The sequence below is a fragment of the Neomonachus schauinslandi genome, chromosome 4, assembly GCF_002201575.2.
Source record: "Neomonachus schauinslandi chromosome 4, ASM220157v2, whole genome shotgun sequence".
Lineage (NCBI taxonomy): Eukaryota > Metazoa > Chordata > Mammalia > Carnivora > Phocidae > Neomonachus > Neomonachus schauinslandi.
Window position 1 is genome coordinate 21,577,497 of NC_058406.1, and position 20,167 is coordinate 21,597,663.

At 53.1% G+C, this 20,167-nt stretch overlaps 1 protein-coding gene across 4 annotated transcripts in view; it reads left to right on the top strand.

Moving 5' to 3' along the window:
- PTPRU (protein tyrosine phosphatase receptor type U) overlaps positions 1–20,167 on the top strand; it is a 78,213-nt gene that overhangs the window by 28,507 nt on the left and 29,539 nt on the right. For 3 of the 4 annotated variants that reach the window (XM_044913937.1, XM_021684412.1, XM_044913936.1), the window contains exons 8-15: positions 1,817–2,125; positions 7,013–7,122; positions 7,459–7,660; positions 8,021–8,123; positions 10,648–10,921; positions 11,566–11,602; positions 12,347–12,485; positions 18,989–19,146. In XM_044913937.1, coding sequence (XP_044769872.1) covers positions 1,817–2,125; positions 7,013–7,122; positions 7,459–7,660; positions 8,021–8,123; positions 10,648–10,921; positions 11,566–11,602; positions 12,347–12,485; positions 18,989–19,146 — 1,332 coding nt within the window. Of the gene's footprint in view, positions 1–1,816; positions 2,126–7,012; positions 7,123–7,458; positions 7,661–8,020; positions 8,124–10,647; positions 10,922–11,565; positions 11,603–12,346; positions 12,486–16,557; positions 16,588–18,988; positions 19,147–20,167 lie in introns of all 4 variants that reach the window. The other variant, XM_044913935.1, reaches the window with a different exon arrangement.

Consider the following 20,167-nt stretch of genomic DNA (forward strand, 5'->3'; position numbering starts at 1 on the left):
GCCCGTGGCTCAGGGAAGAGAGGACAGCTCCGGTGGAAATGAACTTTGTATTGTGCTGTACTTGGGCCGGCATCGTACTCCTGAGTCAAGAGCATGGTGTTTCCCTTTGCATCTTCTTTGTAAAGAGCATCCTGAGCAAATGAATCCTGTAGAAATGATAGTAGGGTCATACTTAATCATCTCAAGAGGCAAGCAGCAGTGTTTTCTCATTTGCTCACTAAGGCGTGTCCTGAGAGTCTCTAACTGGGGACGCTTCGCAGGTGCTCATGGAACTTGAGGGAATGAAACTGTATCTCACAGAGTTAGGGTGCAAGAAAGAGAAGATTGTCAGTAATCTTGGCTTGTTCCATCATTTCCTTGATGAGGAAATTGAGGCCCAGAGATTGAAGATCATGCAGCTGGTCAGTGCAGATGGAGGACTAGAGGCTGAGCACCTGGACTCCATCCTGCCTTTGCTTCAGAAGCCTTGGGTTCTTTACGTTTTATAAGTGGCGTCACAGATTCATCAAGAGGCTGTAAAGCGCAGGAACATGCTCCTCCCTCGTGTTGGGGGAGCTGTCCCTCCTGAGGCATTGGTGTGATTTTGTGGTTGTTGCTGCTGGACACTGACTTCCTCATGGGGAGGCAGGTGGTGGTTAAGAGTCTGGATTTTGGAGCCAGCCTGTCCAAGTTTGCATCCCAGCTTCCCTATGTGACTCTCTGTGTCACTGACTCTGGGCAACTTACTTAATCTCTCTGTGCCTCCATTTCTGTATCTATATGACAGGGCTAGAAATGGCACGTGTCTATTGGATTACAGAGTGGATTCAATGAGATAATGTATTTTCAAGCCTCCAGAGCAAGGCCTGGCACATGCAAAGCACCCACTACATGTTAACTGCCGTTGTTGTTGTTGTTGTTATTATTATTTTAAGATTTATTTATCTTTTTGAGAGTGAGAGCGTGTAAGGGGGAGGGGCAGAGGGAGAGAGAGAGAGAGAGAATCTCAAGCAGGGGCTCAATCTCATGACCCTGAGATCACAACCTGAAATCACAAGCTGAAATCAGGAGTCGGACCCTTAACTGACTGAGCCACCCAGGCGCCCCCTGCCATTATTGTTATTGTCCTTCTATAACAGATTGTATTTCCCTTTTTGCTTTGGCAGCCAGGGAACTCACCACCCAGTCTGAACCTTATCTTTAGACCTGCATGGGACCTAATGGCATACATTTCTGTTTCCCTAACATTCTCTGGCATTATTTATTTGGTTGTCATTTCCCCCATCATCCTGATTTCTACATCTTATTGTATTGTATATATATTACTATAAGCTGTTTTAGAAGAAGTTAGAATTAATAAAATAAGAAAAATAGAGCATTTGGTCATTTCAGACTGTTCCGATGCCTTCCAGGATGATCTTGAAATAGGAGGTGAATTGTGTTATTAAAAAAAAAAATTGTAGCTAACACTTTTGAGGGCCTGTTGTGTATCAGCCATTGTCATATGTGCTTTGCACACATTACCTTTAACTTCACAGCCATCCTGTGAGGTAGGGCATATTATCCCATTTTGTGGTGGAGGACGCTAAGGCTCGAGGGGCGAAGGGACACAGCCAGTGGTTGCCAGCAGTAAGGGGCAGAGCTCGGATTCAGATGTGGCCCCGTTTAACTCCAGCGCACACACTTTTACTCCCTGTTCGACGTTCTAGCTGGTCTCTTGAACTCTTGAGGACAAAGGAGGGATGATTTCAGCAGCTGACTGATATTTTCTCTCCTGTCCCACTTCTTCTCTTCCTATTTCTTCTGCCTTCTGCTCTCTGCTTCCTGGGTTCCCCAGAACCCATGAGGGCCCCCAAAGGCCTGGCTTTCGCTGAGATCCAGGCCCGCCAGCTGACTCTGCAGTGGGAACCTCTGGGCTACAACGTGACACGTTGCCACACGTATGCGGTGTCCCTGTGCTATCATTACACGCTGGGCGGCGGCCACAACCAGACTGTCCGGGAGTGTGTGAAGATGGAACGGGGCGTCAGCCGCTACACCATCAAGAACCTGCTGCCCTACCGGAATGTTCACGTGCGGCTCATCCTCACTAACCCCGAGGGGCGCAAGGAGGGCAAGGAGGTCACTTTCCAGACAGACGAGGATGGTAAGAGTCCCAGCCCTGGCTCCTGGCATACTCAGTGCCTCCCACAGGCACCCTATGTGAGGCTGAAATGTTTTTAAAAAATATTTTATTTATTTTTTTGAGAGAGAAAGTGGGGGGGCGGTGTGGAGAGCATGGGGTGGGGGAGGGGCAGAGGCAGACGGAGAGAGCGAATCTCAAGCAGACTCCCCACTCAGTGCAGAGCCCGACTCGGGGCTCGATCTCACAACCCTGAGATCACCACCTGAGCCAAAATCATGAGTTGGACACCCAACCAACTGAGCCACCCAGGCGCCCCCAGGCTGAAATTTTTATAGGAAGTTTTTTGCTTATGATTAAAACAACTAGGGGCGCCTGGGTGGCTCAGTCGTTAAATGTCTGCCTTCGGCTCAGGTCATGATCCCAGGGTCCTGGGATCGAGCCCCACATCGGGCTCCCTGCTCAGCCAGGAGCCTGCTTCTCCCTCCCCCACTTCCCCTGCTTGTGTTCCCCTCTCTTGCTGTGTCTCTGTCAAATAAATAAATAAAAATCTTAAAAAAAAAAACAACTAAAAGAGCAAAGTAATGATGGCTAATATTTATTCTCTGGAAGACTTTGGGTTAGATTAGTATATTTCTTCCTTATATGTTTGAAAGAATTCAGCAATGAAGCCATTTGGGCCTGGAGTTTTCTTTGTGGCAATGTTTTTTTTTTTTTTTTAATTTTTTTAAAAAATTTATTTATTTGAGACAGAGAGAACGAGAGAGAGAGAGCACATGAGACAGGGGAGGGTCAGAGGGAGAAGCAGGTTCCCTGCCGAGCAGGGAGCCCGATGCGGGACTCGATCCCGGGACTCCAGGATCATGACCTGAGCCGAAGGCAGTCGCTTAACCAACTGAGCCACCCAGGCGCCCTGTGGCAATGTTTTTTAATCATGGTTTTACTTTCTAAAATAGGTATCAGAATATTAAGATTTTCTGTTCTAGTATGTGGTGTACTGGGCTTTAAGGAATTTGTTGATTGCACCTAAATTGTCACATTTCTTGACATAAAGTTGGTTATAATCTTTGATTATATTTATTTAATTTCTGTAGGATCAATAGCATATGTCCCCCTTTTCTTTCCTGATTTTGGTAATTTGTGTGTTCTTGCTAGGGGTATATACATTTTTCATCTTCCCAAAGGGCCAACTTTTGGTTTAGTTGATTTGCTTTATTGTATATTTATTTTCTATTCTATATTTCCTTTTTTACACTTTCTTTAGATTTGATCAGCTGTTCTTTTAGCCTTTTGAGATGGAAGCTTATTAGATTATTGATTTTTGAGCCTTTCTTCATTTCTTATATATGCATTTAAAGCTATAAATTTCCCTCGAAGCCCTGCTTTAGCTGCATCCCATGAGTTTTGATATGTTCTGTCTTTGTTATTATTCAGTTCAAAATATTTTCTAATTTCTGTTGTGATTTTTTCTTTGACTCAAGAGTTAGAATTATATTGCCTGATTTTTTTTTTATTCTTATGTTAATCCCCATACATTACATCATTAGTTTTAGATGAAGTGTTCCATGATTCATTGTTTGTGCATAACACCCAGTGCTCCATGCAGAATGTGCCCTCCTCAATACCCACCACCAGGCTAACCCATCCTCCCACCCCCCTCCCCTCTAGAACCCTGTTTGTTTTTCAGAGTCCATCGTCTCTCATGGTTCGTCTACCCCTCCGATTTCTCCCGCTTCATTCTTCCCCTCCCGCTACCTTCTTCTTCTTTTTTTTTCTTAACATATATTGCATTATTTGTTTCAGAGGTACAGATCTGAGATTCAACAGTCTTGCACAATTCACAGCGCTTACCAGAGCACATACCCTCCCAGTGTCTATCACCCAGTCACCCCATCCCTCCCACCCCACCCCCCACTCCAGCAACCCTCAATTTGTTTCCTGCAATTAAGAATTCCTCATATCAGTGAGATCATATGATACATGTCTTTCTCTGTTTGACTTATTTCGCTCAACATAATACCCTCCAGTTCCATCCACGTCGTTGCAAATGGCAAGATCTCATTCCTTTTGATTACATTGCCTGATTTTTAAGACTTCCATAATTATCTGTGACTGATAGCTTAATTCCTCTGTGGTCAGAGTACATACTCTAATTTTGGTCTTTTGAAATTTGATCCTTGTTTTATGGCCCAGTGTATGGTTAAATTTTGGGAAATGTTCCATGTGTAACTGAAGAAATTGCGTGTTCTGTCATTGTCGGGTGCAATGTTCTACTTATGTCAAACCAGTACTGATCACGCACTTATTACATGTCAAGCACTATTGTGAATGCTTTTCATATAATCCCCATGACAAGCCTCGGTGGTAGGTGACTATATACTATCTCCATTTTACAGGTGAGGTCACAGAGCTAGAAGATAGGTAGCTGAACTGGATTTCAAACCTGGCTATCTGTTTCAGAGTTTTCATTCTTCACAGCAGTGCTGTAATCCCAGCACAGGTCCAAAGCCTTCCCCCAGATTCCTGCAGGTCTGCAGGTACTCTCAGCTCCTTGGTTGATAATTTTTCTTGCCTCCCTACACGTGGACTTTTCTGTTCTGCACAGCAGTGGCCCAGACACAAAATTCAGCTCCTTCCTTGATTTCCACAAAACCCCCCTTACCCATGGCAGGGTGTCTGCCCTAAGCCCCGTGCTGATGTGCTGAGGTTTTGCTGGGGGTGGGAGTGAGGACTGCGGGGGATTTACCCTGAAGCATTGCAAATGCAGAGAAGGGAAAACTTAACTTTTTTCCCTCTACTTGTCTTGGTTGGGGCCCTATAAATTAGCCTGAGAAAAGACATTAACAAGAAAACAACAGATAGGAATTTATTACCATGTGTGTCTCACACACACACACTCAGGAGTATTCAGTGATGAGTAATTCAAAGGAGTGGCTGGAGCTTAACAAAAGAACAATGAATTTGTAGGGAAGCAACGCGATGGGAAAAGGACTTTGAGATTATAGGAACAGCAGATTATGCGAAGGCAAATATATGGGGAAACCAGTGGTAGGTAAGGGCTAGTTCGTAAAGTTTATGTAGATTCTTCTGGGCTGCTAAGGGTCTAGCATTGCCTCAGTGCTTAACTTCTTTCCTTCCTGGTAGCGAGGGGAGGGGGGCACTTTTACAAATTTATGTCTTGCTTTTAGGCAACTGGGGAGGACAGAGAACTTTTCTTGTATCTGCTTCTTCTTGATTCAGCTCAAAATGATCCTTATGCCAAAGTGGTATATTTTGGGGTGGCCTATTCTACTACCCTTCACAATCAGCCTCAAGTTCAGCATCAGACCCCTCCATTGTTAAAGTCTGTTGACCTCTGTCTGCCCCCTCCCCCAGGTATGTTGTGGCTGCTTACCCTGGCTCTGACTGGGCCTTACTTGGGCACTTGGCCTTCTTTCTTTGTCCCACTCCTCCCTCCCTCCAATAACTGCTCATTAGTAAATTTTTAGAATTTTTCATGGAAACATTAGTATAATACTTCTAGGAAGTGCACTTACTTGAATTGGGCAGCTCAGTGAATTCTCCCAGAGTGGACACACCAGGATAACCCCTACACAGATCAAGAAATAGCATGAGCAGCTCCCCAGAAGCCCCCTTTATGTACTTTCCCACTCGCAACCTCCCGAGAGTAACCGTTATCCCAACCTATAATGCAGTAGATTAATTTCTGCTTGGTCTTGAATCTTCTATCAATGGAGTCATACAGCATGTATTTTCTTTATGACTGGCTTCTTTCTCTTGACTGTGCTTGAGAGAGCCGGCCGTGTGGTGTGTACAGTTCTAGGGAATTCATTCTTGTTACCAAATAGTCTGTTACGTGAATCTCCCACATTTATTTTTCCTATTTTAAATTGTGCTGCAAAGAAAAATCCTTATAGATTCTTTTTTTGGGGGGTGGGGTGTAGATAGGCACATTTCCGATCAGTTAATGCCTAGGAGTGGAACAGCTAGGTTATAGGATATGTGTTCACAATAAGTAGATCTATCCAGACAGTTTTCCCCCAAGTGCTCGTGACAGTTTACACACCCATTAGCAGTGTGTGAAAACTTCGGTCGCTCTGCATCCTCACTAAGACTTGGAATTGTCTTTTTCATTTTATCAATTTGGCGGATGGATGGTGGGGTTGCCTTGTGAACTGTTCATTTTAACCCAGAGCACGTTAGCTTCATTGAACACCTTGGGCTCTGCTTTTCCCTGCCTTAGGATTTCGGCTTCCCCACAATGGCTTATCAAGGTGTTTTCCCAAAGACTCTTCTCTTCTTAGAAGAAATTCCCTGTGACTGCTGTTGAGATGGTACACTAGAACAAAACCAAACAAAACTGAAAGGGTTTATGCGAAATGCTAATGGTGTCTCCGGGTGATGGAATTGTAGGTGCCATTAATTTTCTTGATGCTCATTTTGATTTTCTACACTGAACACAGTTTTTGTGTAATCAGAAATTTTTAGACAAGAAAACATTTCTTACCCATAATCCCGCCACTCTAATGCAATTGTTTCCATTTCTCTGACAAAGGTCTATATTTTGTGAAAACCACTCAACTGGAACAAAATAGGAACATTCAGACGTTCTGGGCTGGATGCCGCCTGCACAGTAATGAAAAATGCCAGCTACCTCCTTTGAGTTCTTAGGAATAGGTAGAATCAAAGGAAGTTCCTGATATTTACCTTGGGGCTTTATGTCCATCACCTCATTTAATTCTGGTGAGGGAGGGGTTGTTTTCATCCCCATGTCACAGACGAAACCGAGGCTCGGAGAGGGTGAGTAGTCTGAGCAGGCCAGCTAGGAAATAGCAAGGCTAGAATTTGAATTCAGGTGTCTGGTTCCAAAGCTGGCTTTTTCCCCTGCCCTGTGCCACCTTCCCCTCGCAGTGCCTGGTGGGATTGCGGCCGAGTCCCTGACCTTCACTCCCCTGGAGGACATGATCTTCCTCAAGTGGGAGGAGCCCCAGGAACCCAATGGCCTCATCACTCAGTATGAGGTGGGTTTGGACCTCATTACAGTGAGGGTCCCTGGTGGAAGGTGGGCACACAGCTTGGAGAGGGAGGTGCATCGGGGTGGGGACAGAAGTGATCATTGAGGTTCCTTCGACTGGTCAGGGTCTGTGCCCTGTGGGTTATGGGGACAGGGGCCCCCAAAGAAGAGAGGTGAAGGTGCCCAGAGATCTGGGCTAATGGGCATCCACAGTCCCACTGAACCTCTCCCCTTTGCCCAGCCTTCTCCCTAGCTCTCCTGAACTATGTTGGGTGGGAGGCTGCGGGGCCAGTGATGACCTTCCCCATCTCTGTGCCCGCCTACCTGCCTGTCCTGCCCCCAGATCAGCTACCAGAGCATCGAGTCATCAGACCCGGCGGTGAATGTGCCGGGCCCACGACGTACTATCTCCAAGCTCCGCAATGAGACCTACCATGTCTTCTCCAACCTGCACCCAGGCACCACCTACCTGTTCTCCGTGCGGGCCCGCACGGGCAAAGGCTTTGGCCAGGCGGCACTCACCGAGATCACCACCAACATCTCAGGTAAGCCCACCTGACCATGGCCTGACCCCTTTAGAGGTGGCTCCCCATCCCAGGGTTCTGTGGGCAGAGGGGGCATGGCAGGGGGTAGGGGGCGTCCCAGGGGTGTTTATAGAGGGCCCCTGATGAGATGAATATGCCATTTAGGGATTAAGTTCAGGGGTCAGGGAGGATTAAGTCAGAGGGGTCAGGAGACTGTGGAATCGGAGGGCTGAGTTCAGGGGTCAGAAGTCAGGGAAGCTCAGGTCAGAGGGAACAAGGCTGAAGGGGAAGAGATCTGAGGACGGGGCAAGGAGGCTAGAGGCCTGACCTTCCTGGTCTAGTGTCCAGGTGCCATGTTTATATCCCTGTCCCCTTCCCCAGCTCCCAGCTTTGATTATGCCGACATGCCGTCACCCCTGGGCGAGTCTGAGAACACCATCACCGTTCTGCTGAGGCCGGCACAGGGCCGCGGCGCGCCCATCAGGTGGGAAAGCCTAGAGGGAGGGATGGGAGGTCAGGGCCATAGGGAAGAAGCCCCTCCTCTGACCCAGAGCCCCCCACGTGGGCCAGCTCAGCCTCATCCTCCCTCAGTTTCCCACTCAGGGCTCCGCGTGTCTGGAGGAGGATGTTCTGTGATCCTGGGCAGGTGGAAAGCCTGCAGCCCCTCCCCTCTGAAGCCATGGATGTCTGATGGTGATTGCCATGAGATCTTTGGACAGTGTCCAGCCTGGAGAGGTGTGACTGTCCAGGCCTCGCCTGAGGGTCTTCCCACAGACCTCTTGGAGAAGTGAAACCCTGGGGGCCTTATTTCTTCCCAGCTTTTTCCCTAGAAGGTCCTGGCCAGGGAGACACAGCCTTCTAGAAGGTTGGGGCAGCCAGCCAGACAGGGCCATCTCTGTGAAGTGGCCAAGAGCTTGGCTTCTCCAATTACGTCTCCCTAGAGAAAGCTGGGGCTGCCTCTGCTGGGGAGAAGGTGCTGGAGACAAGATGGTGTGTGTGTGTGTGTGTGTGTGTGTGTGTGTGAGATAAAGACGCATACTGTATACGTGCCATGTGTGGTGTGGAGGTGTGAGTGTGTGTATGTGAGAGTGTGAGGGTGTTTGTGGGATGTGTATATATGCCTGCTATCAGCCAGACTCTGTGTTTGTGACTTCCTCTGCAGGAGTCACTTTATCCTCATGGCGGCCTCTGGGGGGTGGGGTGCTGTTACCCTTATTTTACACATTGGGAAACAGGCTCAGTGGCCTTAAGTCCCTTGCCCTCAAGGTCACACAGCTGGAAGGTGCTAGAGCTGGGGTTGGGAACCCAGGTCTGTCTGCACAGCCTGTAGCTTTTCTTGAAGTCACAGAGCCTCCCTGCCCCTCTGGTGCATCCTGTCCTCCCGCAAAGCTGTGTGCACTGGGAGAGGGGGATGGCCTGTATTTGGGTGTGGAAAGATCCTGCTAAGCCTCCGAGAAGGTAGTGGGTTGGCCATGTGCCCTTGACACCCCCTCACATCCTCACACCCTTCTCCTGCTTTGCCTCCCCTGTATTTGCTGCTGCAGAGCCTGTCCGGGCTGCTTCCCAGACTCCCCGGGGAGACCCAGGTCAGCGTCAGAGTGTTTGAGGGGCATTTCGCATTTCCAGGAGCCTCAGGGCCCTTGTGCGGCTAAGTCTGGGAGCTGGGAAACCCAGCAGTGCCTTCTCCTTTCCTGGTCCTCTTGAGAGATCCTGTGAGACGGCCCATTTATAGTGTCCCTCAGGGATGACAATGACAAGGTGGGGGGTGGAACATGGTGAAGGGGGGAGGCATGGTGGCTGTGTGACCTTGGGCATGTCCCTTTACCTCTCTGAGTCTCCTTTTCCTTGTCTGCATAATGGGGACCATCCCAGTCAAGATGCTTTGTTTAGTGTTGATTGTTATCACCTCCCGGTGGGGCGTGGGGCCAGTGGAGGCCTGACCTTGGCCTGGGCAACGGAGGCTGAGAGGGGCCTGGGCTGGCATTTGCCATGCGCTAGTGACAGGGGAAGAACCTGTGTGGCCCAATCCCAGGGCACTGGGGTGATTCCCGCACAGCTCCGATGCTCGAACAAAACAGCTGGAGAGCCAGGGAAAGGCGTTCCTACTTCCCAGAGTGCAGCCGTCTGAAAGGGTGCCACATGCCAAGACGTGACCGAGGCTGTGACTAGAAATATTTGAATTTGTCAGCACTCACCTATTTACTCTCGGCTTTGTTCCACCGAGGATTTGGAGGAGCTCACAGCAAAAAGCCATTCAGTAAAGTGAGAAAAATAAATAGAAACACACAAGTCGGGACCGGGAGACACACATCAGAGGGAATGCAGATGAGGGCACACAAATCAGCTGTCAGGACCCAGAGATGACAGGCTCTGAGTTGCAGACTCGAGACTGCCTCCAGGTTGGGAGGTAGCCAGATGCAGGATTTGTGTGGCCTTGCTTGCTTGCTCAGTGACTGTCTCCCCCACTGGAGGTCAGTTCCAGGAAGTCTAGATCCCCAAGTGCCTACCGAGCTCGGGCCCAGCGTCTGAGCTCAAGCACTTTCTGAATGAATGAATGAACACGATGAGTCTGACTCTCATTCCCGGAGGCCCAAAGGGAGCTGCAGGTAACCAGGGCGGAGCCCAAGGCTTCGGGTCCCCAGGTCCTTGGCAGGCACGGGAGCATGTGTTGAAGAGAGTCAGGGTGGGGCTCTAGGGCTTGGTGCCATTGAGCGGGGCCCACGTTCTTTCCGCCTTCGTCACAGTCCTAACAGCTGACAGGCACTGGCTGCTTCTGAAACTTGCCTCCGTCCTTACATTTAGCTCGTGGAACGGTCCTGTGATCACGCTCGCTTTACAAAGGAGGAAACTGAGGCCCAGGGAGGTTGAGAGAGTTGCGCAGCGAGTAAGAGGCAGAGCCAAGATTAGTCCCAGGCTGGGCCTGACCCCAGAGCCTGTGCCCTTAGCCATCAGACGGTTCTCCCCATCCCCTGGCCCTGTGGTCACTGCTCTGTCCCCTCCTTGTCCAGCGTGTACCAGGTGATTGTGGAGGAGGAGCGGCCTCGGAGGCTGCGTCGGGAGCCAGGCAGCCAGGACTGCTTCCCAGTACCCTTGACCTTTGACGCTGCGCTGGCCCGCGGCCTGGTGCACTACTTCGGGGCAGAACTGGCGGCCAGCAGTCTGCCGGAAGCCATGCCCTTCACCGTGGGTGACAACCAGACCTATCGTGGCTTCTGGAACCCACCGCTTGAACCCAGGAAGGCCTACCTCATCTACTTCCAGGCAACAAGCCACCTGAAGGGGGTGAGGGACTGGCAGGGGTTGTGATGGGGATAGGCTGGGGACCCCTCGGAGGAGCCTTCTGAGCAGCCCCCTAGGAGGCTGGAGACCCTCCCCGGCCCCGCCCCCTCTCCAGAACCCCCACCCTCCTTCCCTGAGCCTCCTGACCTCAGGCTCCTTCTCTTAGAGATCTCCCCTTCCTGAGCCTTTTCCCTAGACTCTCCTATGTCTAAGCACCCCCTCCCTAGTCTATCCCTGCCCCCTCCCTGAGGCCCTAGTGTCTGTCTCAGGCTCCTCTCTCCCCAGGGGTCCATCTCCCTGTCCTGCTTTCCCCAGACCTTGAGACCCACCACCCACCTCCTCCTGGAAGCCCCGCCCTTCTCCAGGCTCCTCCTCTGGGGGCTCTGTCCTCCCCCAGGTTCCCCTCTTAACCAGCCCCTTCCCACGCTGTTTCTTTCCCTGCTCCCCCTGAACTCATTCCCCTCTTTTCAGGCCCCTCTTTCCCCTTCCTACTTCCCCCTCAGGCCTTCCTGCCTGGAGGGGTGTCTCTAGTTACAGTGAGCACTGGCTGAGCCCTGACCAGGCCCAAGACAAGCTGCCCAAGGATCCCCCTGGGGAGGGTTAGGTCGGGGTTTCGGTGGTGCTGAGACCCCCATCTTTGCCTCCAGGAGACCCGGCTGAATTGCATCCGCATTGCCAGGAAAGGTAAGCCCCCCTGGGTTCCTTCCTGGCCTTCAGCAGTGGGTTTCTCCCCTCTGGGCTCTTGGGGGGTGGGCCCTGAGCTCCCAGAGCTGTGGGAGCAGAGGAGGGTGGTCTGGGTTCCCTTTCTGGTCCCCGTTTGTCCCACGTGAAGGGCTCCTTCTCCCAACCTTGGGCAGTAGGACTAACCTCCGTCTCTCTTGTCATGGTCACAGAAGTGGCTTTGGCAGGGTCCTGGTACAGGTCTGTGGAGGGCAAGCCATTATGGTTGGGCCATGGGGGTGATGGCACTGGGCACTGGCTCTGGGCTCTGTATCTGCCCCCTTTGTTGTGGTGGGGGAGAGGTGGGCCCTGCAGTGTAGACAGGGAATGTGGTTGGTCCCCCATCCTGACATGCCCTCAGCAGGCCCTAGGTGCATAATTCTCTCCCCCTTTTGCCTCTCAGGAGGGCAGGAGGGTGAGTCTGAAGGCCCCAGGCATCCTCCATCCCCTGTCTACTGAAGGATGGGAGGATTTGAGAAAGTACAGAGGAAAGGGGAGCTCTTCCCGATGGGGTCTACGGGGGTGCAGAAGTTATAAGGATGATGAAGGGGCAGATTGGACTGAAAGGCTGCCTATGAGCTGAGGACGGGGGGTAGTTGTCTTTGTGCACATGTGTTAGTATATTCCTTGAGACTCAGACTCCTCCAGGCAGTGGGTAGGTGGTCCCTACCTCCCCTCTGACCCTTTGTCCTGATTTATTCTCCCCAGCTGCCTGCAAGGAAAGCAAGCGACCCCTGGAGGTGTCCCAGAGATCGGAGGAGATGGGGCTCATCCTGGGCATCTGTGCGGGGGGACTTGCTGTCCTCATCCTTCTCCTGGGGGCCATCATTATCATCATCCGTAAGGGGTGAGTGAGGCTGGTGCCATGACTCACGCAAGGCTCCCTCAGAAGCCTGGTGGGCATAGAGGAGCAGTGGCTGGGGCCTGGGAGGGCAGCTGTCTGGTGAGTGTGGAAGGTTGCCAACCTGGGCATCCAGCCTGAGGACGGGCCTAAGCCAGGAAGTGGGAAGCCAGAGCCTCTGCAAATGAAGCTGCGCTGGAGGGGCTTGGCTGGAGCTCAGGTCTGGCTGGTGCCAGGTACCACTATCCAGGGAAGGGCACTCGTACCTGCTGCCAAGGAGCTGTGCTGGAAGTGGGCATGGGCTGTTCCAATGGGGAGGGTGTGGAGGTAACCTGACTTCAAATCTCTAGCCCCCTGCAGACCTTTGGCCGACTTGTCTGCCCTGACCCTGGGGTCGTGGTGCTGACCCTGAGCAGTGGGGGTGGTGCTCAGTCCCCTTCACACCAAGGACCCTGAACCATGGTTCTTCCTGGGCCCCATCTTCCCTGGGGCTCAGCTTGCCCTGGACCCTGTTACTCCTGATCCTTGTGGAGTCCTCCTGGGCCCACGACTCAGAGGAGACCTTGCTCCTCCCATCCCCCAGGCCTCCACAGTCTGGCGTGCTTCTGAGGGGTGCCTTTCCTAGGGCATTTTGCAGTGGGCAGCATGAATCCCAGCACCTCTTAGAATCCAGAACTTAGAATTTCAGAGTTTCAGAAATCTAGGATTTGGGATTCTAAGAATCTCAGAATTTAGAATTGTAGAGGCTCAGAGCCCAGAAGGTGAGAGCTGCCTGGTAGTTCAAGGACATCTGGTCTAGTGGTTTTCAAATCTTCTTAAAGCAACAGAACCTGTTTTCAGAACACCAAATAAACTTCCCCTAGGAGGCCCAGTACACGGAGCAGATGAAGGCTGAGCCTCTGGTTGAAGCAGGGGTGGAGGCTTCTGAGACCACTCTGGTTTCCCTCCCCTCCACTTTATTCCCCACCAGGCAGCCCCAGGACACTGGTCCAAGCACCGTAATTGAAAGATGGAGATGTTGAGGCCCCAAGGGGGCACGGAGCTGCCCGAGGTCACCCAGGGAGCCCTCTCCCCACCTGGGCTCTATGCACCTGCTTCTGGGCTGGTGCTGGATCTCAGGGCTGCCAGGAGCAGAGAAGTAGGATCAAGGGGGATGAGGGAGAACTGGCTAGGGCTGCATTTCCTGAGGCCAGGCACCGGCAGAGAGAGACTCTCCCAGGGAGTCCGGGGGTAGGGTTTCCAGGGCATGAAGCTGATTTTTTTCCTTCCCTAGTCCCTACACAGCTTCTTGGGATAAACTAAACTATATCATTTAATGAATATTACTGTGTGCCCAGGGCTTCACACACACCATCCATTAGAACATTAGTTATTGAGCACCTACTGTGTGCCAGGCACTGTTCTAGCACTCAGGATACATCAGAGAACATTTCCTTCTTGGATCCTGACCCATGAAGCAGGTCTGAGCCCCTTCTCACAAATGAGGAAACTATAATTGAACGACTTGACCATGTCACTCGGCTGGTAAGTGACAGGGCCTGGCTTGAACCCAGTCCTGACTACAAAACCCGGGCTCTTTAGGGCCGGGGATGTGAAGGGCCTCACCATGGGCTAGCGCACAGTAGGTGCCCAGAATTAGCAAGTTCCTGTCCTCCTCCCCTGCGGGACCTGGAAGTTAACTCTGGGGTAGGGTGGGGTGGGGAGGGGGGCAGATGGTGAGTGCTGTAGGGGAGTGGTCAGATTTTGGGGGGTTGCAGGTAGTATTTGAGGCCTTAGAAATGAATCCTCAAGGAGAGAGGATTGGCCAAGGGGAGGGTGTCACCCATCTCTGCAGAGTATTGGGCCCAGGAGAGGATGGGTTAGAGATATTGCTGGAGCCTCACTAGGAAACCCTGCACTCTACACAGCTGCTACCCCATAAACCCAGGCTACCCTTGAAGCCCCTAGGATCCCCCTAGACTCCCTTCCTTCCTCTAAAAGCCATTCACTTCTATTCTCTAGCACCCCATTGCATCCCCCTAAATCCTGTCCTGGCCTTCAGGGTTCGCCATGCTCCTCAGAGCTCCCCTGGCCTGCATTGTGGGGTGTCAGGACAGGTCTGGCAGCGATGGAGGTGCCCACATTAAATTTCATGGGCAGGTCAGGAGGTTGCTGAGGGAGGGCTGATACCCAGTTGCTACCCTGTGCATCCTTGTCAGAGGAAGGTTGTGGAGAGACAGTGCGGGGGTGGAGTGGGGGGTGGGGGGGCAGGGGGAGGGTGGTCAGGCTCCCCATCCTGCCCTGCCGGGGTAGACAGTGAACCTGGGTGCATCTGCACTTGGGGAACTCCCCAGGCCGGGTGTAGCCCTTGTTCTGCTTCCAGAATCCCATCCTTCTCCTTCATAGTACTTTCTTCTCCCTGCTCTTTTTTTTTTTTTATTTAACTTGGAGTGCTTGGCTCAATTGTTTCTCTTCCCTGCTGGACTGAGAGCTCCATGAGGGCAGAGAAATTCTGTCCTGTTGGCTGTGCATCCCCAGGGCCTGGCCCAATGGAGTAGGGTCCTCCTGAACCACTCTGCCCCAGCTCCCAGCTCAGCAGGTGGAGGGAGGCAGGGAGGAGCTGGGCTGACAGCGGCCCCTTGGGCAGGGTCATTATTAATCTCACTCATTTGGAGGAGGATATGGACACCGAAGAGGTGGAGTACTTTTATTTATTTTCCCTCTTTATTGATGACTCAATTCAATGAAATATTTATTGGGGGATTATCGTGTTCTGGGCTCTGTCCTGGGCCCTGGGACCCAGCAGTAGGCAAAAGAGACAAGGGTGGTGCCCTTTGTAGCTAGTGCTGAAGCCTGGCATTAAACCAGAAACAGCGCAGATGCGTAATTACAGATCGTGAAAAGAACAGGGTGCCGGGGTGGGGGGCAGAGAGAGGGTAAAGGTGACACAATAGAGTTGGCGATTATGGGGGAGTTTTTGTGGAAGGCTCTTGAAAAGTCATGACATTACAGCTGAGACCAGAATGCCATTCCTTCAGCCATCCCTCCTCTTCAGGCCCCTGTGACCAGCCATGGGCCTACACCCTCCGCTCTCTCCTGGGATGGATGAGAGGAGACATGCTGTGTGGCTTTCAGCCACTCTCCTGCCCTCACTGGGCCTCAGCCTTCCACTCTTCTCTCCTTCCCTTCCCCCAGTCTGCAGAGTCCCTCGTGGAAGGCTATTCCCTGGGGTCGCTGCTGGTGGGGTGGTGTGGGGGCAGGTGAATGGAGGACCCCTGGATGTGCTCGGATGGGGCCTCAGGAGGGAGCTGGCTCTGGGGGTCAGGGTCCTGGGACAGGCGTCTGCACTCTGCCCCTGACCCCCAGAGAGGCCTTGGAGGACCACGACTGTCTGGGACTCAGCTTCCCCACCTGCGAAGTGGGATCAGACCCAAGCCATGCTTTGGGTGCCCAGAGGGGGCGGCCCAGCTCCTCTGATGGGCCCCACACTCAGGGGCAGTCTGGGTCGGGGAGAGCGGGCCTCACCTTTGCCATGGAGTCCAGCTGGAGCCCTCTCCACCTCCCCCTACCCCCACCCCCCAGCCAGGGTTCCCTCCCAGGCACAGGTGTATGCGGAGGGCTGACCCCTCAGGGGCAGAGGGGCCTGCAGGTGTGAGCAGCATTGGGACTGACGGGTGGGGCTGCAGGGGAGAGCAGGGTCGCCTGTGAGCACGTGAGGGAGGGTGTCTGTGTGTGATTGTGTATCCACATGAGTGTGTCTGTTTATGTGTGAGTGTGTAAGTGTGTGTATTTCTCTCTGTGTCCACGTGTGTGTGATTGTGTGAAAGCTCGGCTTCCCCAGGCCCTTTCCCCACCACCTCCTCCCTCCAGCAGCAGGCTTGGGGAAGGTTCTGGAAGGGGCCTCCGGTCTTGGTTTTCAGCGACTGAGCCCAGCCAGCCCTTGGGACAAGGAAGGTCCTCCTGACCTGTCCAGTCCCTGGCCAGCACCCTCCCAGCACAGAAAGCACCAGGCCCCTCCCTGCCCACTGGGTGCTGCCCTCGGCCCACCTTGTGGCTGGACCACGGGCCCAACTGTGCTCTTCTCTTTGCATGCTGCCAGGAGGGACCACTATGCCTACTCCTACTACCCGTAAGTAGCCCCGCCCCACCCCCTTGGGCCCTGTGTCGGCCTCCTGGTGTGGAGGGCCTCTCGCGGGTCCCTCTCTGGGGCCCACAGCCGCGCACGTGTGTGTGCGTGTCCGGGGCAGGCCCGTCCCCACCCTGGCAGCTGTCCCCACGGTGCACACAGCTCTCAGGTCAGCACGAGCGCCTTCTCCAGCCGGGCGGCCCCAGGCTCTTCAGACCCACCATTTCTGGGCGCTTCTTCTGGGCTCAGGCCCCGAGAAGCACGCACTGTCATCCCTCCCGTGTTACTGATGAGGAGCCCGAGGCTCAGAGAGGTGAAGGGACTGGTCAGAGGTCACAGGAAGTGCCAGAGCTGGGGTTACCACCCAGGCCCCGTCTGACTGCCTGGTCTCCTGATGGTCCTCTGTGTTCTGCCTCTGTCTTCTCTGACTCTGCAAGCCTTCCAGAACATTCCCTGCACCCGTGCCTGTTCTCCCTCCTAGCAGAGCAGGCTCAGGGGGCCCCAGGACAGCCCAGAGGACGGGGCTCTGTCACCTCCTCCTCCTGGACCCTCTCTTTGCATCCACATCACCCAGTGTCGCACCAGCTTTTCCAGCAACCACACCCCCGTTGGCTCAGGGGCAGCCTCCAGCTGGGCTTTTCCAGGAATCGCGGACAAGACGGTTGTCCCGCCCTCTCTACTTGTGCAGTGAATGTTTGACCCTAAACGCAGAACCTTTCCAAGTGTCTGATTGCCCTCCCTCTGCTGACTCACCCTGATCAGCTGCGGCCGGCAGTGTTCGCCGTCCCTCCGGCTTCTGTCTTCTGTGGAGCTGGGTGCTTGGTGTGTGTAGTTTTTCTTCCCGTGAACTGAGAGGTCTGGGCAGGGAACAGAGGCCTGGGGCACACCGCTGGAGACTGCCTTCTAGGCACAGCTTGACTGCTGTCCTCTGTCCACAGCCCTCTGTCTGTCCTCCCTGTGGTTGCTGGTGTCTGCCTGTCCCTCCCTCTCTCTGTCCCCTTCCCCATCTCCCTCCTTGTCATGGTCCCTTTACTGTCTCTCCTCCTCCCCCTCCTCCTCTTATCCTCCTGATTCCCTTGCCCCCTCCTCACCTCTTCTCCTTCCCTCCTTCCCCCTCTACCTTCTCTCTTTTGTTGATGGTCAAGGCCACAGTCACAGAGGCTTCTCCTCACCTGCCCCCAAGGGGGTCCTCGGCTCTGCCCTGGGCCATGGTGAGGGTGATGCCCAGAACTTGGTGGTTGGGGTCACCCAGTCTTCCCCTGCCCCAGACAGCTCTTGAACTAGGACAAACTGATTAGAATTTGCCTGTCTGGGAAGATCTCTTCCTTAGACTCTTTATCTCCACCGATGGTCAAGGTTCCTGAGCCCTCTTAACCTGGAAGTCCTCTCTTGGGTCTACCCCACATCTTGCATGCTGTAGGGCCCATCAGGGTGAATGGCTATCTTATCTTGAGCCTTCCCTGTAATTGGGCCCCTGACTCCACTGCAGTCTCAAGACAGGTCCCAAGTCATTCCCTCTTTCCCTTTTGCTCAGCCCCTCGGTCATGGAGCTGTACCCCTGCTCTTCCTCCCACTTCCCTCCGAGTCCTCTGGAGTCACAAACTGCCATCCTCATCTGTAAAGCTGGGCTGGAGGCCTGGGCTGTGCAGGGCCCTTGTCTAGGGTCCTATCACCAGGCCTCTCAGGCGGGACTGGGCCTCTTGCTTTCTCCTTCCGCTGCTTCCTGTGACTGGATGGACTGGTGGGCCGTGGCAGGAATATGGGCCCTGTATGGATCTCTTTACATGTCTAATGTGGCCTATGGTGGGACCATCTTGGGGGTTCTGGGGATAGGAAGAAGCCAGTCGGAGTTCATTCCCTGCCCAGAGGAAGACTCCCGAGCACTGGCTGAGCAGCGGCCAGACTCTCTGCCATGAAGGAGGAGCATAGTGCACCCCCATTGTGGGAAAAAGGGGTTCTCAGGGCACATGTTCGGTGAGGATGGGGGAAAGGAGGATGGCTCTGGGGGTGTGCTGGGGCTGGAGCTGAGGTAGTCATCTTCCTAGTTTGGATGAGGTGATTGCTGTGACACCAAAATAATCCCAGAGTGACTATCCTTCCCATTTCCTGAGCCCTCCAGGCCAGTGACAGGGGCCAGGTCCCAGCCTGAGGCTGCTGGGCTTCATCCCTTATTCTCAGCAAGGGTCCCCAGGACAGGGACTCTGCCTAGTCCCTTGTGGGGGAGGCAGCAGCTCTGGGTTTGCCAAGCAAAGGATAGAGGCAGAGCCTCTCGGTATTTAGAGACGCTTCTAGAATGCCCCCTGGCCTCAAGGCCCCCTGACTGTTGGGCCTCTCCATCCACCTCTGGGCGTTGTCCTGCCCAGCTCAGCACCCATGTATGTCTCTTGTCAACCCCTCCCTGCAGGAAGCCGGTGAACATGACCAAGGCCACCGCCAATTACCGTCAGGAGAAGACCCACATGATGAGTGCCGTGGACCGGAGCTTCACAGACCAGAGCACCCTGCAGGAGGATGAGCGGCTGGGCCTCTCCTTCATGGACACCCACGGCTATAACCCCCGAGGTGAGTGCCTGGCCCTCCCGCTCTTCCCCGTGGCTCTGGGATTCCATACCTGAGCCAGGAGGACCGAGCCCCTCCGATGGGTTCTGTAACACCCCAAACCCAAAATGAAGCATCTGTCGTGCTCCTGCTGGGTACCAGCACTGGGTAATGCAGAGGAGACATGGGTATTCCGTCTGCACTGGGCGAGCTTTAGGAAAATGGAGGACTTAGACACAGACTCATAGGGGAGGCATGCGAGGTCACGTGTTGATTGTGGGAAGTGTTCCAGGGACTTCGAGAAAGGAGTGACACTGCATGATCAGAGGGGACCAGAGCAGTCTTGAGCCTGCTGAGCACCTGCTGTGGGAGAGGCAGGGACCAGTGGCTAAGAAGGATGGCTCTGGAGTCAGACAGACCTGGGTTTGCATCTCACATCCCCTTAGCTGTGTGACCTGGGGCAAGCTGCTTAACCTCTCTGGATGTCTGCTTCCTCATGTACAAAATGGAGCCAGTGATCATCTCTGCTGGTAGGTCTACTGGAAGACTAGGTTGGCTATTAGGTGTACATCATATAGTTAGTGCTGTGCCCAGCATGCAGGAAGAATACGGTGGATCAGCCGTATGTGCTTGGAGCTTGTCATAAATCATCTCCTCATGCATCTTTTTATTCTATTTAGTGTTGATTTGTACAAAAGAAAATAGGTAATGTTTCTGGAAGTCATGCAGCGATAATATAACAAACACGGGTGAGCCACAGTGGTGAATTAGGACACCGTCTGGGCGTCCCTCCCTAATAATATGCCCCGCACCCCTCTTACACATAAACACACATCCCCTCCCTGAAGTTTGTGTCTATAATTTCCTTACCCTTCGGGGAGTAGTTTTACCATGTGTACATGTAGCCCCAAACAGCGCATTATGTAACTTTGCTGGTTTTTGAGCTTGATACAAATGCAATCACACTGTTTCTCAACTCAGCGTTGTGTTTCTCATATCTGCCCAGGTGGATGTTTCCCTGTAGTTTGTATAGTTTTCCATGCTA